Source organism: Phalacrocorax aristotelis, chromosome 2 (assembly GCF_949628215.1).
Source record: "Phalacrocorax aristotelis chromosome 2, bGulAri2.1, whole genome shotgun sequence".
Taxonomy (NCBI): domain Eukaryota; kingdom Metazoa; phylum Chordata; class Aves; order Suliformes; family Phalacrocoracidae; genus Phalacrocorax; species Phalacrocorax aristotelis.
In genome coordinates this window covers 41,708,764-41,724,467 of record NC_134277.1, presented here as the reverse complement: position 1 = coordinate 41,724,467, position 15,704 = coordinate 41,708,764, and the positions used below count along the sequence as shown (strand labels likewise).

Below are 15,704 nucleotides of genomic sequence, written 5' to 3'. Positions count from 1 at the left end.
TAGCAGGCTTAAATGCACATACATCAAGGAAAAAAGACCAAAGGCTAGTCCATTAGTAGCCTCTGAGATCTGACCTGCCCTTAGAAAGTATTCTATGAAAAGTTTAAAATTACTCTTTACAAAAGGACAAAAGACACTAGCAGAAAAATTATCAAACGCATAGTGGGTACAACAGCAGGACCAAAACACTTGTTCATCTGCTTCTCAACCGGAAAATCAGATTAAGTAGTCACATAATATATACAGAACAATCTGTTTCTTTAAGTTTGCTATTTGTATATTGCTAGGTAATACGTTATATAACTTTCTTCTAAAGAAACCCTGAAAGTACTCATCATAAAACACTACCTGAAAGCCTCTAAACTGTGTTCTTTTGTGACTATTGTTGCTTTAAACTTATCTGAATCTCTTTAAATTTTCTGGTTCTTAAATTAAAGATTATCTACCTCCAATGAAAAGTCAATGAACAAATAATATTTAAAAAAAAGAAAGTAACAATGTATTTTGCCTTCCTCTCCTGTGCCTAGCCTGGCATCTAAGAATAACTAATGCACTCCATTTTATTATTTATCAAAAAAAATGCCTATTAGCAGAAACCTATCCACCAATTTTATGGTAAAGTTTCTCAGTCAGGAATTGTATTTTAACAGTGTCCTTGCAATTTTATTCCAGAAAAAAACCAGTAGCCTAATAAGTAGGTTATCTGGATGCTGGGGACAGTTTTAATTACTTGTTTGTCTTGATTCAGACCAAAGCATTTCCCTTCAGTCTTCCCTATCCTTGGTGACCCATTGACACAAGAGAACTATCCTGAAGATGGTCTTTTATAGTTTGTCCTAGTGGACTCTTCATTTGTAGTTCTAAACAACCATAGCACCAGGCAGAAGTTGATAATACCACAAGCTTATTAAAGCACTCATGATGTGTCAGGAGACACGTAATCTGTGTAATGAATGGATGAAGGCAGGTGATGGAAGGTAGAGCATGTACTATGGAACCATGGATAATAATCCTTGCATAAGAGGGATGAGTCTTGGGTAGCCTGCAGGATTGCTGGTTAACCTCCGGCTAGGCCTAATATGCTCATCTTTCAGGTGACTCCAATGGACTTCTACCCAGTGCAAGACTCCCTCTGAGGACCTTATTCTTATTCTTTCCATCTGTATTCAATAATAGGGGAAAAAAGAGGTTTCTGCCCTGACTAGAAGAGTTATGAGGCCCAGAAGACAGAGGTGTAACAAATGACAAATTTTTATGCCCAGCAGGAACCCACTAGGACTTTACTAAGGACAATTCCTAACACTAATCATACTGTAACCTGCTAAAATTTTGACTTTTATAATTTAACTTCTTCCTCATTCTAATCAAATATCTCAGGGGTACTGAATGGAAAGTAAAAAATAATACAATAGAGTGCAAACTTTATCACTCCTAATTCTAAAATTTGATTGGCCTCATATCCAATAATGAAAAGAAGATTACCTCATTGAGCAGGAATGAGGAAGAAAGAGGAGGAAACAGGAATCCTAATGCAGTTACCTGTGCAGCGAGTTAATTATACATTTGGGGATGCATCAAGCATTGTCATATTACACTGCAAGCATATGTGTGCGCACATGGCTGAATATAAATGTGTGTGTACATGCTTGATGCAACATTGTACTACTAGTGTATGGTACTTCCTGAATTTGTTCTTAGTGTCATTCGTTTCAAAGGATGTAAATGAAGATAAAACATGGCTCACTGGATGTTAATGTATGGACAGCTACTCTTGGTAGAAATAATTACTTGATTAAATGCTCTGGTGGACAGTGATCAAGGAAGGAAGTGGTAGGTAAGTAATGAAAAGCGTATCAGTACAAAAAGTATCAACATCTTATAGAACATGATAAATCATTTTTAACGGGATAAAATAGGCACTGCAGACATTTGTATGAAATGGTTTTACTGAGGCCTTCTAATTCTTACACTATTTTCCATGAGAGCTTTTGTGTCAGTGGTGCAGTTCTATTGCACAAAACCAAACTGCCAAATCACTGCAACCCACAGATGAGTTAAAAGTCGCTTTTGCATTGGAGTCAGCTCTGTCTGAGCAGTCGGAACATAAACGTTCATGAAAAGACAATCATTTCTTTAAAATGCAAAGAAAGCAGAGACTCTGCAGATGAAGCGAGCATATCAGTCCAGCACACCATCGTGCATCTTAATGAAAAACTCATCTTCTGTTCTGCTATCTGCAGACTATTACTCAATGCTAGGCAGAGATAGAGACCCCTACACCTCTACAGCCAGCTCTTCCTCCTCTAACACCCCCAAGCCGAGATGGTGTTGGTGCAACACACTCCTTCCGTCCAAGATTAATTCATAGGCAGTCAGTATGCTTGAAGGAGTTGACTCATGTCTAGAGAGACATGGCTGGGGATTTCAAACCTAGCTGAAATTCTTTCAGTTGCTAATGCTTTGTGGGAATATGAAGCTAAGCTAGAATGTACACCTTCATCTGTGGTATACTGTTTGTCTGTATAGTGCAGAGAAGAACAAAGTGTGTGAGGTAAGGGCTTAGTTCAGTATTTTCTGTCTCTATGTGGATATTTAGGCACCTAGAGTAACTGGGCTTATTTTTAGAGGTACTAAGTGGCAAACTGACTAAAAGTCAAGTCACTGAATTATCTAAAAACAGCAGCACTACTCTCTTTAGGCAATCATGCTTCAAAATTATTAATTTCCTAATTATTTTGGCATAAATACAATTGCAAAGTATTTATATTAGGATGGCATCTGAAAAGTGCATATTGAAGGCAGAGCTTGGCTTTGGGATACAGTCTTTTTATTCAGCTGTGGGAAACAGACAGAATTACTCATAGGCCGCTATTATGGCAGGGTGTCTTCAAACCTGGTAATTAAATTCAGAGGTATGGCAGATCAAAAGGAAACTGTACAGGAAAAAGATGTAACAAGGAAGTCAGGAACAGATACAGACAGGAGTTTTTTGCTGTACAGATCATTCTGAATTAGAATGGCAGGAGACTCTGTCAATAAGATCAGAAGTTGGGAACAGGGATGAAAACTCTCCTTTTACTGTTAATTATTATAAACTAGGAATACATTTGAGCACTATTGGCAGACTGCTAAGAAGCAGTAACTTCTCCCCCTGCTTATTCTGGGAGAAGAGGACTGGAGCATTTGAAATGTAAAAGAAATAAATTGTTTCTGGGTGATTTTAAAATCTTTTTTTCTTTTAACTGTTAACACTAAATGGCTATATCATCTAACAGCCACTTTGTGACATGCTTCCATTTTGTCTAAAAGGTAAGCATGAATAGCATAAATTAATCCACAGGGATTTTAGTGGAACATGGTTATTGTAGGATACCAGCTTGGTCATTCAACAGTTGTACTTTCCTCTGTGCAGAAAGACAGACATTCTTGATCTTTGTTTTTTGCATAGGATGAAATATTGAGGTACTGTTTGATCATTTAATGTCCAAGGAAATTTTCTCATGCACTAGAGAAGCTAATGTTATAGCTAATTCCTTAGGAGATAATTCATTTTTTCTTGTATAAATTTCATGCTGGTTTCACTTGCAGGTGTTCTTCATGTTCTATTCTAAATTGCTGCTTATCGTTGCTGAGCACAGTTGGTAGTTGCTGTGAGGATCCCAGACGGAGCTAAATTCCAATGGGTATGAGTGATCTGCAGGGGTCCCAGATCTCTTAAGATGTTTGGAAGCCTTGGCTGGGATTCAGCTCGCATTTCTTGGAGTATGTAAAGTTGAGGTGCATGTGTATACATGTCTACAAGTGAATTAGGTGTCTAAGTTCCCATTTTGATTGGTGAAATTCTAGTCAATATAGTTAACGGAGCTTAGAGAGCTACTTGGCCAACCAAAGTTGGGGTCTACTTCCAGGTGGAATAACTCTTCTGACTTTCACTGCATCAAGTTGATCTCCATTGACTGTGATGGGAAATTAGACATCCAGTTCACAGGTAGGCACCGACATACAAATGTAAAAACTTGTGTGTCAGTCTCTGCGTCAAATCCCACCTACAGTGAGACCTACTGTGGAAAAAATAAATATCACTGATATTTTCACTTCATGGCGATTCATTTCTTACACTCTGTTGTGAAGCTTGCATGTGTGGAACTGCAAAATGCTTACACGTGGACATGAAAATCAAATTCAGTGCTGGTGTGAATAAAAAACAGTATAAATTTTTCAAACCTATCTCATAAAAAGCTGAATATTATGCTGTAACTTGCATCACTGGGAAACATAAAATCATACTGCATTGCTACTTTTTTTTCTTTTCATTTTTGAACAGGTTTATACAGCATCAGGAAAATGAAGGAGTATTTTTTCATGCCTGTATCTTGAAATTTTTCCATTTAGGCACTTAAGTGCACAAATTGATTTAATTATATTCTATGGGAGCAAACAGAATACAGATAAAATCTTTCACATATTTTTTGCTTCAAATATTTTATTTCTTAAAGGAAAATTAGGAGTAGAACTGTTTGGGAAGAAAAAGATAGAAAGGCTTGGAAAGAAAATTGACACTTCCTTAAATAACTAGAGGTCACCAGATGTCTAAAAAAAGTCATTTCATGTTCAGAAAATGGAAAATTTTGGCTGAAAGTCTCTTCCTGCTCAGCCACAAAATAAGGACAGCAACTAGAAATTAAACAGCAACTTGGAACAAAATGATAAAAGAGGAAGTGGATCTAATTAATATAAATTAGAAGTAAGAAGTATCAAAAATTTATAGGAAAAACCAATAACAGGAAATGAAAAATCTGTGGTTGGCAAGGCAAAGGACAATAAAAAGGTTTTAGTGTATTAAGACCAAAAATCCTGATAGTTTAAGCCACTAGATGGAGATAGTAAGGTTGTTATGAGAGATTTGAAAGAGCCATACACGTTAAATGTTTTTATTCTGTAGTTTGAAAAATGCTGGATACTGTCCTCATGTCATGAGTATGCTGAGGCACTCTCCAAAATGCCTGGAAGAAAGAAAGGAAGATGTCAAGCAGCAGCTACTTGGACCAAAGACTATTTAAAATCAATAGGCCTGGATAACTTTTGCACAAGAGTCCTAAAAGATTTGTTGAGGAGTTCCCTGCTTCACTGATGCACCTTCTTGAAAGAAAAAACCAAACCAAACCAAACCCAAACAAAAAAAACCCAACCAAACAAAAAACCCCATACCAAAACCCCAAACCACCCACGTGAAACCATAGGGGAGTACAAGAGTGCTAATGATTTGCTGGTATTGAAATGTAACAGGTACCTATGCAGTAATTGCATTGCTATCATTTCTAAGCAAAACGAAAATATCCCTAATTAATAATGCAATAAATGTTAGTTATTTTAGTTTAACTGAATATAAACAGACAGTTAAAACAGGCAGTACAAACAGACCTTTCCACTGTGTAATATCTGGTTTTGCTACTTGAGACTTGTCGTTTGATTGATAAACATGATTTTAGAAATAATAGATATACATAGTTTTGGCCACTGTTTTCTTTTAAAGAAATGTGCTATACAGCATAAGGCATGTACACATCTGATTAAGAAGGGGTTAACTGACAGATCCATTACATACCAAATTTAACTAATTCATGATGGTACAGTCAGAAATGCAAAATGCAGGTCGGACCTATGAACAGATTGCATCTTGTAAATCAGAGTGGAAAAAAAATCCAGAGTGCAAAAGCTGTACAGAATTTCTCAGTGCAACATCTGGAATTATAAATTTAAATTTATATATTACAAATTTATAAATTGTGAGAACACAATGCCTGGATTTAGTGATGAATCTTAAAAGGTATGTTGCAAAATTGTAGAGAGATGGACAAAAAATAGTGAAACACTAATTTGTTCACCTCACCAAGGGTAGTGATGGATTGCCTACATTTGATATACTCAAAACCCACACATTAGACAAATTTTACTGAATGTAGTACAGAAATATGTTTACAAGGGAAAGAGGGAGAAAGGAAGGATTATGTATGTTGGAGCTGATGTTACCACCAGTTCCAGTTTTCATTCTCTGACTGAAAAAAACACTAGACTGGGGGGGAAGGAGTATCTTTGACACGGACTCAGACAAGATTCTCAGTCTTGTCATTTACTTTTAAGACCATCTTTTTCTTTAAAGTTATTATCAGTGTACATAGTCAAAGAAGCTTCTGTACCGGTTGTGTATTCATTATCTTAAATCTTGTCACTTGCTTAGGAGCAAGAGATGGTAGGAGTGGTCATTTGGTAAAACAATAAGGAGCAATAGTGCCTAAAATGTCTGTTTGGTTTTATGTTGGCAGCTTTCTGTTTGTTTGTGTAATAACTATCTATATCCATGGGAAGGAAATTCAGAAAAATATGACCTTTCAATTGCCACGTCATCTGTGTTCAAGCTATAAAATACCAGAAGTACTAGCATTAAGCTTACAAAAACGCATATTGTTGCTATTTATATTTCTTAAGCCTCCTATGTAGAAAATCCCAGTTGCTTAAAAAGAACAGTGCTGCAAGTACTGTTATTGAACTGATAAAGTCTGCATGGCAAAGATTTGTAAAGGCTCTCAGAATCAAAGGTGAGTCTTTGTTTACCTCTTGAAAACACTTTTATAGGAGGTTCTGGTTAGCCATTTCCAATAGAGAATGGAGCAGTTGATCAGATAGCAGCTAAACTAATGAAAAGCATCATGGAAGTGACAGGAAGATTAATTAAGTTCCTCCAGTTGTATTCACGTGTGGCGGTACAGAGTTCCTTTGGGTACTGCTGCAGTTAAATAGTATTCATGGTGACAAATATTGCAGATTTCCAGAAGTGACACTTCTGAGTCAAGGGTAAAAAACACATTTGGTAGTTTTAGCTAGTGGAGAACGTGTAAAACCAGAGATGAGCCTCTATGGCTAGTTAAAATATACAAACATAACTTGCTTCTTCCTTCCTTATCCTTTAGCGTAACCTCAGGAGATTAGTAACGAATCACAAAATCTGCATTATTGTGTAGTATGTCTTAAACTACTCCAGATGGCTTCAAAATAAAAACAAACCAAATTTCTAGCTGATGTACTTCATATATTTGATTTGAGGCACAAAATATGTGCACTTGGAAACACTTTCAATTGCTTTTGGAGCCTTAAAAAACTGTGGCTTGTTTGCTGTTTTTTATTTCTGCATTGTGGTTACTGTAGCACTCATAGGAATGGAATATCTGCAATACATACATTTCCAAATTATGTAGAAGTTCTAGACCTACTTTACCTTCAAGAATCTTTTAGTTTTGGGGTGCTTTTGGTGAATTGATAGGTCAAGTGTAATTTGGATTGCTTCTCCCACTCTATTTTCAGAAGCAAATGTTTGCACAATACATTTTTATTCTTAATATCTGTCTCTGTACAGTAGATAAAATTTATTTTAGAAAAATCTGGAACCCTTTCAAGTGTGTGAGAACTTTTAACCTACTACACGATGCATAAACTTAAAATGTTGTGTCACTAGTATATTTTGTTGCCTACTATTACATTTCTGCCAGCAAAGAGTCCCTGGATATGCTTCTGCATTTGCAAGAAAAGGTTTGTGGTCAGCCTCACTAATTGAAATTCATCAAAGCCAACTGGTAAGAGACTAGGTATAAATCTAATATTAGTTGCCTCCTGGGAGAGTTCAAGACTGGAAAAGAGTTTTCCAGGAATCCTAGGGAATTAACTGCATGCATTAATATTAAATATTAATTGGTCTCTGCAACAGACATGCCTGCAAGTGGTTTTAATACTTACTATGGAGGCATTGTGTAAATCAGTGGATAGATAAAAATCAGTAGAAAGCATAGATAGTGTAGCTAGTTCACAAAGAGTGGCCTTCTGGCTGTAGACCAAGTCATGTGTGGGGAGTAACCTGTAGCGCTCTCAGCTATGGAGAAATGTAGGGTATGCGCTGTACTTCTGGGAGATGTATGCTCTCAGCTTGCTCTCTGTTTATTTGGAGGAGGTACTGTCTTGTGGGGCTGTCTGCATTTTGAAAACCTGCTCTTTGTGGCAAACCCTTTACCAAAGTGGGGTTGTCAAGGCAAGGAAGGGTAGAAGAAATCAAGGTGGAGATGCTATTAGGAAAAAAAGAAGCATGTTGTTGGGAAAGAGTAGAAGCTACTTCTATTATTAGAAAAAAGGGTGTGGGGTAGCTGTTTTAGCAGAAGGTAAATTTTTTCATGTTTATGCTATTGTTGAATCATGAGGGTTTTGGGGGTTGTTTTTATAGGTGAACCATGCATGAAAATACGATAATTTTGCAGTTGACCTGCATCTGTAGCAAACCTAAATGCTGGTTAGCCTGTGCTGACTTGTTGATGATTGGGAGTTTACACCGTGGGCTGATATCACAGGCTAATTTGCTCTTTCAGTTTGCATGATCCTGCACGCCCAAACTGGGTCTACTCAAATCTCCAGATGCACACAAGTGTTTGCTGCTCCTGTCTGTGCTTCTCCACAGTTTTGTTCAGCAGAGTCCTCAGTGCTGGGGTTAAAACGCCAGACATTTGGGATTGCAATTACTAAATTAATCCTTGCTTTCACTGACAGTGGCAAAATCCCACTCTGGGAATTAAATTTATTCTTTGTCCCTTGCTTAGAACTCTACTTCTTTTTACAGTTTATTAATGTTGTATGTGTGTAAATGAAAGCAGAGTTTGGCATGGAGTATGTGAATTTGGGCTGTGAAAGCTTTCCAGGAGAGACCACCAGTGACTTTTTCCCTCCTCCCTTGCATTTGTTCCATAGTTGAAATGCAAAGAAATTTTAAAAAACCTTCTTGGTTTAGTTTCTTTTTGGCTACTTTGCTTGTATGCTTACTGTAAGAACACAAATAGGATGCAATAAGGGGGGGGATGGTCCTGATTGTTTTGCATCCTAAAGGGCAAAACAAAAGTAGAGGTAACATTCAAAACCATGTAGTGAAGAATATGTTGGTCTATGCGGCGCTTTGCTGTTTACGCTTCCTGATGAGCTGACCTGCCATCAGATTCCACTGAATTGGTACAGGTATTGTAACAGAGCAGTCAGCTCAATACAGGATGTTTAAAGGCAGTATAGTTGCTGCCTAACCGCTAATGGTATATCTACGCAGAAATGTCATCTGTATCCAGGCTCTCGGCTGGCCACCTGATGGCACAAATCAGCGAGGCGTATTAGCTTGGAGGAACGTCGAGACTGGAGGTAGCCTACAGCTCTCAGGGCCAGACTCCCGACAGAATAAGCCTGAGCTTTTCTGTGATAAAGTAAATGCAGCCTAACAGGCAAATGCTGTGCCTGGGTGCAGACTGTCCTAAAGGACGTCACGCAGTGCCTCTGCAAAAGCACTTTGGAGCTAGCCAAGGAGCTGAAGGATTTCACAGTGAATTGATTCTCTGAGTTTTTATCCTTGGTGAAGGGAAGGGAGGGAATGCTTGTGCTGCAGAAGGCTCCTAATGGTAGCTTATACCTAGTGCTCAGAAGACGTTAGAACCAGTTTTTGAGGGTGGTATCTTCTGCTGTAGTGAGGTCTCCTTCCTTGTAGAGCAGAAGTGAAAGAACATAATAATGATGAAACAGGAAAGGAAGGTGCCGCAAATACCCTCTGCTACTTGCTGTCCAAACCCTCTAGTTAAAATATAGGCCATGGTTTCTAGACAGCTTCTTTTTTTTTTTTTTTTCTTCTAGGGGTTTCTAGATAGTATTTCTTCACTATGATTTAGGCTTTGCTCAGCTTAAGCTGCTGTTGGTCACTTTGAACCATGCAAGAAGTCTTGATCTTCCTACCTCACACGCTATGTCCTCAAAGCATGCTCCTGCACTGTGCACTTTTTAGTTGTGAATCAAAGTTTATTTTGGAGTTTACCTGTGTACCTCTCATTTCAGGCATGCCTCTTCTTAGGGGCAGGTGGAATAAGAAAGGACACTGAGAAAAGTTAGACATCAGAAATGGGGAGCTGTGGAACTGTCAGTGAGGGACAGGACTTAAATTCATGCCCCAGTTGCACCTGGCAGTGTTTAACCTCGGTGACTTTCATACAGGTAGTATGAAACCTTGTGAGATCAATGCAGCAGGGGACTCTTGCTGAGAGATGCATAGCGGCGATGCGCATCAGGGCTCTTAACTCTTTTGCTGCAATTGGAGCATTCCTTGGCTGCTGTGCTGGTGGGATAATTTTGCCCTGAGTGATTGGACCTCATGAAATAGTAGTTACTGTGTGGAGTTTTACAAATAAGTGGAGCTTTAAATGAATTATACCTGTCATCCTCTTTCCTGCAGAATGAAAGCATTCATCCCATTAGATCCTATTATAATGAAATAAACACTTCAGCATGCTGTCCATTATTTTTTACCTTTATTTAGTTTAAGTGTATTATCAGTGATACGTGCCAGACTGACAGCAGGAAACCAATGTCTTCTATTGATTCACAGAAGAGACATAATACGTGCATAAATACAGACTGCATCATCTTCCTGCTGCCACACCGGTGTATGTCAGATCCATCCCACGGCACTACATGTAGATGGTGGGGAGTATTTCAGTATTTCTTTGGTCTTTCTCCCTCTGAAGCTGTTACTAGTTCATATAGTAGCAGGGACTGTGTGGGGACCTATTTACAACAAATTTAAGGCCAATCCATGTGTGCTAATGACTTATCAACCTGGGCCAGAAAAGAACTGGAGGCATGGAGGGCGAAAGGTTGTAAAATTCATTACAAATCCTTGCTGTCATATATCTCTGTCCTTACACTATGTTATTCATGCAAAGAAATCATAGTTTAAAAAAATCAGTTCAGCTTTATTGAAATTGAACTACTTATTTGTCAGTTGTTTTTTTTTAAAAATAGAAACAGACTGAGTGTTATCCAACATTGGGATTAAAATAATTTATTGAAATGGAACTGAAATGATTTGGGGGAGGGGGGGAAGTCTTAGGGAGACAGGATCTTGCAAAGTGCCAAGCATCTTTATCTTCTGCTGAAGTTGGGGAATCAGGGCACTCAGGGCTTCTCCTGGAGCCTGCCCTCCAAAGAAAAATACACAATATACGCTTTGTCTTTCCCATCGATTATGTAATTGAGCACGTTATGTCACTGAACATGTTTGCTGCCAAAAAAAAAAAAGAAAAAAATGTGTACCATTTCAGAAGCACTTTTTTTTTTTTTTTCCCAAGCCAGAGTTAGGTTAACCAGGATATTAGAGCACGTCATTGCGAGCCCGTTAAAGAAAAGATCTGTTTGTAGTACTCTTAGTCCTGATGTCACAGGCACAGCAAGGACATCAGAAGGAGGAGTCAGATTACAGTAAGAATGGGCAGTGCAGCATGCAGCCGGAGTAAATGCTAAATCAGACAGGGATTGTATCAGGGATAAGACTGCCTGCAAAGCGCTCATCCTGAGGAGGCACACTGCTCACTCACGGTTCTTGTGCTGGGAAATTTCCACATAATGTAGAATGAAAGAGCTCTGTTTTACATGTCAGCCCTGTGCGGGAGCTAATGCTGAATACACAGCGGTGGGATCCTGACTGCATGATTAATGAGAAACATAATGTATTTTGGTAAGTGTTAACTGTGATGTAATTCTGCTTCTGCTCACATTATCAATAGGAGTGATTATTATAAATTTTGGATTCAAGAACATTTCATGCTGGCACGCACCTAAAACTGACAACTAGGGAATCCTGTCGGCTGTGCAGTTTGAAAGGATTCCATTGTCTGGGAAATTTTCTGTTTGAGTGGGCTACCGCGTAGTTTTAGCGGCTTGAAAAATAAGCTACATAGGATGAACTCATCCTAGGTTTGTTTTATATGAACTTGTGTTGCATCTGCCGAGAGGGGATGAGAAATGGTTGTGAGGTATGGGAAGTTTCAGACGAACTTAATGTAATGGACAAGCTGCTACTGCACTGTCTGTGGTGGGGAGGCACAGTAAGCCTTAGTATTTCATTCAGCTTTTAGTTTGAAGAATTCGAAGATACAAAGGCGAAACAATGCTTTATTTGCAGTGGTGTGTTTGCCGAGTACCCTGCATTATGCAGATCGCTGGTGTGGGGTTGGCTCCTAGCATACCACGAAATGCATATTATTTTAAGCCTTTAGAGGTCTCTGAGCTGTTAAATATTCGTGCAGAGTTTAGTTTTGTTGCTTGATGGAAATCTTCCTTAGGCTTATAGCTGCACTGGCTGCATACCCTAAAAACATGCTGGAGCATACAGCTATGTCTAAGCAATGTAGTGCTGCAGTACTGGGCTGGGATGTACAATTGCGATAAAATGCTGCAAGTTAATGCTGCTAAATAGCCAAAAAATAAAACAGCAGATTTGGTGGTGTGATGGAACAATACTGTTCTTGGCTAGTTGAAATCTCATCTAGCCTCGGTGTTATTTCATAGCTGCGTAATACTTAGAATGAACACAGAGCAGAGAGTTGGAGCATTTCTGGGACATTCAGCAGCTTTCTCAGTTTCATTAAATATTGAATCAGGAGTTCATGTCAAGCTTTAAGAAAAGAACTTTTGAAATATTCTGAGCCCTGTCACAAAAGTACTATGCTTTATGATATGCTAAGCATTATTTTCTTATTTTCATAAAATTAAAAATATTGGGGGTTGTCTTTGACGGTGAAACCCATCAATCATGAAAGCAGATTGATTTTGATGTAAACTGTCTTAACAGAAAAAATATAATTCGGCTGAGTTGTCAGAACTGCTCAGAGTCCCTTTCAAAGATAAATTTGCAATGTTTCAGCTTTACTACCTTTTCCAAAGACTAAGGAAGAATAGAGAAGCATTATGGTTTTAGGTTTGAGCAATTTGGATTAAATCTCTTCACAATTAAAAATGTGGCATTAGGTTAAATTTTTGCTCATTTCTTTTGGGTTATTTTTATCATTGCAAGCGCGAGACAGCTTTTCTGTTTTTCACAGTCAGTTTTGCAACAATTGCCTGTGTGACTAGGATTAGAAGTTGTGGTTTCCTGAAGTTATACGGGTTAGGGTATTAGGTATATGTTAGCTGTATGGTACTTAATTTTATAATTTTTTCTTCTGCCTATAATTTTCAGAAACATGTAATGGTGATCAAACTTATTTTGGTGTTACTTCTTTGAAAAAAATACAAACTGCTGTTTCACATGCTTATTTGTTTTCTGGTGCAACACAAGTTTTTAATTGGAACAAACTGCTTTCTCTCTGCTTTGTAGGAAATTTCACTTGTGAGAGCGGAGCTGAAAGTTTCTGTTAGGCAGGTTCTCGGTCTGCTTTGTTCAGTGTGAAACTTCTTTTAATATCGCAGTTTTAAATGAATGTTCTTGGTTCTGCCTTTTGCATAACAAAGTACGAGCTAATGGGGATAATGTTTACCTGCGGTTGTTCTGCGTGTTTTCCTGGTCTGTCTGTGAGAAGCCAGAACGTCTGTAATCTTACCTGTCCCTGTTGTAACACTTACCGCACAAAGCAGTATTGCACAGAGCCAGATGAAAGCTTGACTGCGTGCATCGCGCACCTACTTTGACTTAAAATTGCTATAGCCATCACATAGACAATATCAGAATTTTATATTTGCTGAAGGAAAAAAATAACTTCCTTTTAATATTAGTAAAGAATTCTGTGGTATTTTCTTCTTTGTGCCTGCTACTATTGGGCCACCTAAAGAAGAGGAAGGGAAGAAAGAAAAAGAAAGCATTTCTGTATGTTTGTGTGCATCTTGCGTGGTTTTCTGGGCCTTCTTGCCTAATTGCTGCTGATAGAAGGCGGCATAGTGGGAACACACATGTACAGCATTAAGGTTGAAATAAATGCTGAAATAATTATGGTGGAAAGTAACACCTAACCCTCTGAAAGTGTTATTCTTACAGAGCAAGTATTAATGTGTGAAGTGAGTTTCTTAACCATCAGAGAGAAAAGTTGCTAAGTTCAGGAATCAGTCATAGCGTCCCTTGCTCTCCTTAAAGCTGCAACCTCCACAAAGAATTTGGGCTGAGATATTCAACTACATTCTACTATGTATATTCTATTATTTGAGCTGAGCCTTTGAATAATTAAACTTATTGTGACCCTTCTAATTGCATGGGTCTTTCTTCTACATTGCACCAGAATTTTGATGGAGTGGTTTCGATAACTGTTAATTTTCACTCACCGTGCTGTGCTTTTAGAGTTTGTTGTTTGGTCACCGTGGATACATTTGTTACTTATTGTATTGGTTTTGCATTCATCATTTTGAGTTGAACAGAAATATGGTATTGTAATAATAATAATAATAATAATAATAAAAATCCTACAAAATTATGTAGTATGTTTATAGAGTAAGCCAAAAGCCAATGACAAGAATAAACTTATGTTAAGTGTTTTAATAGGTAGATGTTTTGCACTTAAAAAAATACATACCTACCCCGGAGCAACTTTTTCATGTGTTTTATCATCAAATTAATAATTTAACGTAAGTTAAAAGTCAGTTGTGACCATTCTCAGCAGCTCTGAGAGGAGACACGGTGGGCGGCTGTCAGTGCCACAGCACTGATGTTGCATACTGATAACGGGACCTCTTCTAGTCCTGCTCAACCTGAGGGCTCTGCTGTTGCCAATGGTCGTAGCTGGACACTGCCACCTCTACCTTAAAAGGTCCCGCCGGCTGCTGCTGCCTTGGCTCGGCCACCTCGTCGGCATCGTGCCTTCCTCGGCCGGGCAGCATGGGCAGCTCGCAGGAGCTGGCTGGTACTGTGAGTGTGATGGCCCCTGGGTCAGGTGGAAAGTGCTCTTCACCGTTTGGGAGGTGAAGGGGGAGAGCTTTTGGTGTGCGCTGTACACTGGCACCACACGTGACGGTCATCGAACCGGAGGAAACACTGCAGTGATATTGCAGTTATGGGACAGTGAGAACTGGTCCAGAGGGCTCAGTAAACTCCATCTAGAATTGAGAGGGAAGCCAGTCCTCCACTCCCACTGCCAAAAGATGACTCCCCCACGCACCCCCATACTTTGCGCTTACTGAAAAAAGAACCAAAATGAAAATTTACAAAGAAAAGGAAAAAGAAGGGAGAACCTTGCATCTTTCCTTTTTTTTCACCCCTCTTCCCCCCCTGCCCTATGTGGACCCATTACTGTTTTAAGTAACTTCTGTTCTCAGTGATTCTGTTCACATTATACAGGAAACCTCAAATATTGGGGTGGAAATGAATATCCTATGGGATAAAAACATAGAACTATTAAGGGGAAAAAAACAATTTTTGCCTGAGAATGCCATCGCGTTTCTGTTTGCACGTTGGCTGTTTTCATTTTCGGTGGGTTTTTTTCAGTCAGTGTTGTAGAGTGTAGTAAGTCATCTGCATACACACTACTATTCTGAGTATCACTTTTTATTTCTGGAACACTTTCTTGTAGAAAAGATTCATGCTGGATGAGTCATGGAAGAAAAAATACCCCCCACCCCCCAAATCTCACCACCTCTTTAAAGAAAACACACATTGTGCAAACCAACCAGCCAACCAAAAAAAACATGTTTCAGCAGTTTCAGTGAAAATATTTAGTTGTCACCGGTTCCTTTTTAGGAGGTTATATTTCCTTCTAGGTTAGGCACTGCGGAGGCCTTTCGAGCATTTCTGTTTGTCTTCATTTAAGGCAGGATGAATTGGTGATGATAAGGCTGTGCTTTTAAAATGTTTTGAGAAACACAGATATTGGATTATTAACTGT

The 15,704-nt window shown here is 38.7% G+C and overlaps 1 protein-coding gene across 4 annotated transcripts in view; it reads left to right on the top strand.

Annotated features, from left to right (window-relative positions):
* Nucleotides 1-15,704, top strand: part of ZNF385D (zinc finger protein 385D) — a 437,048-nt gene that overhangs the window by 254,979 nt on the left and 166,365 nt on the right. The window contains exon 1 of one of the 4 annotated variants that reach the window (XM_075083228.1): nt 11,317-11,575. The exons of the other annotated variants lie outside the window; for them this stretch is intronic. Within the exon in view, the coding sequence (XP_074939329.1) occupies nt 11,554-11,575 (22 nt within the window). The 5' untranslated portion in view covers nt 11,317-11,553. Of the gene's footprint in view, nt 1-11,316; nt 11,576-15,704 lie in introns of those variants that run through there. 4 annotated transcript variants of the gene reach the window in all.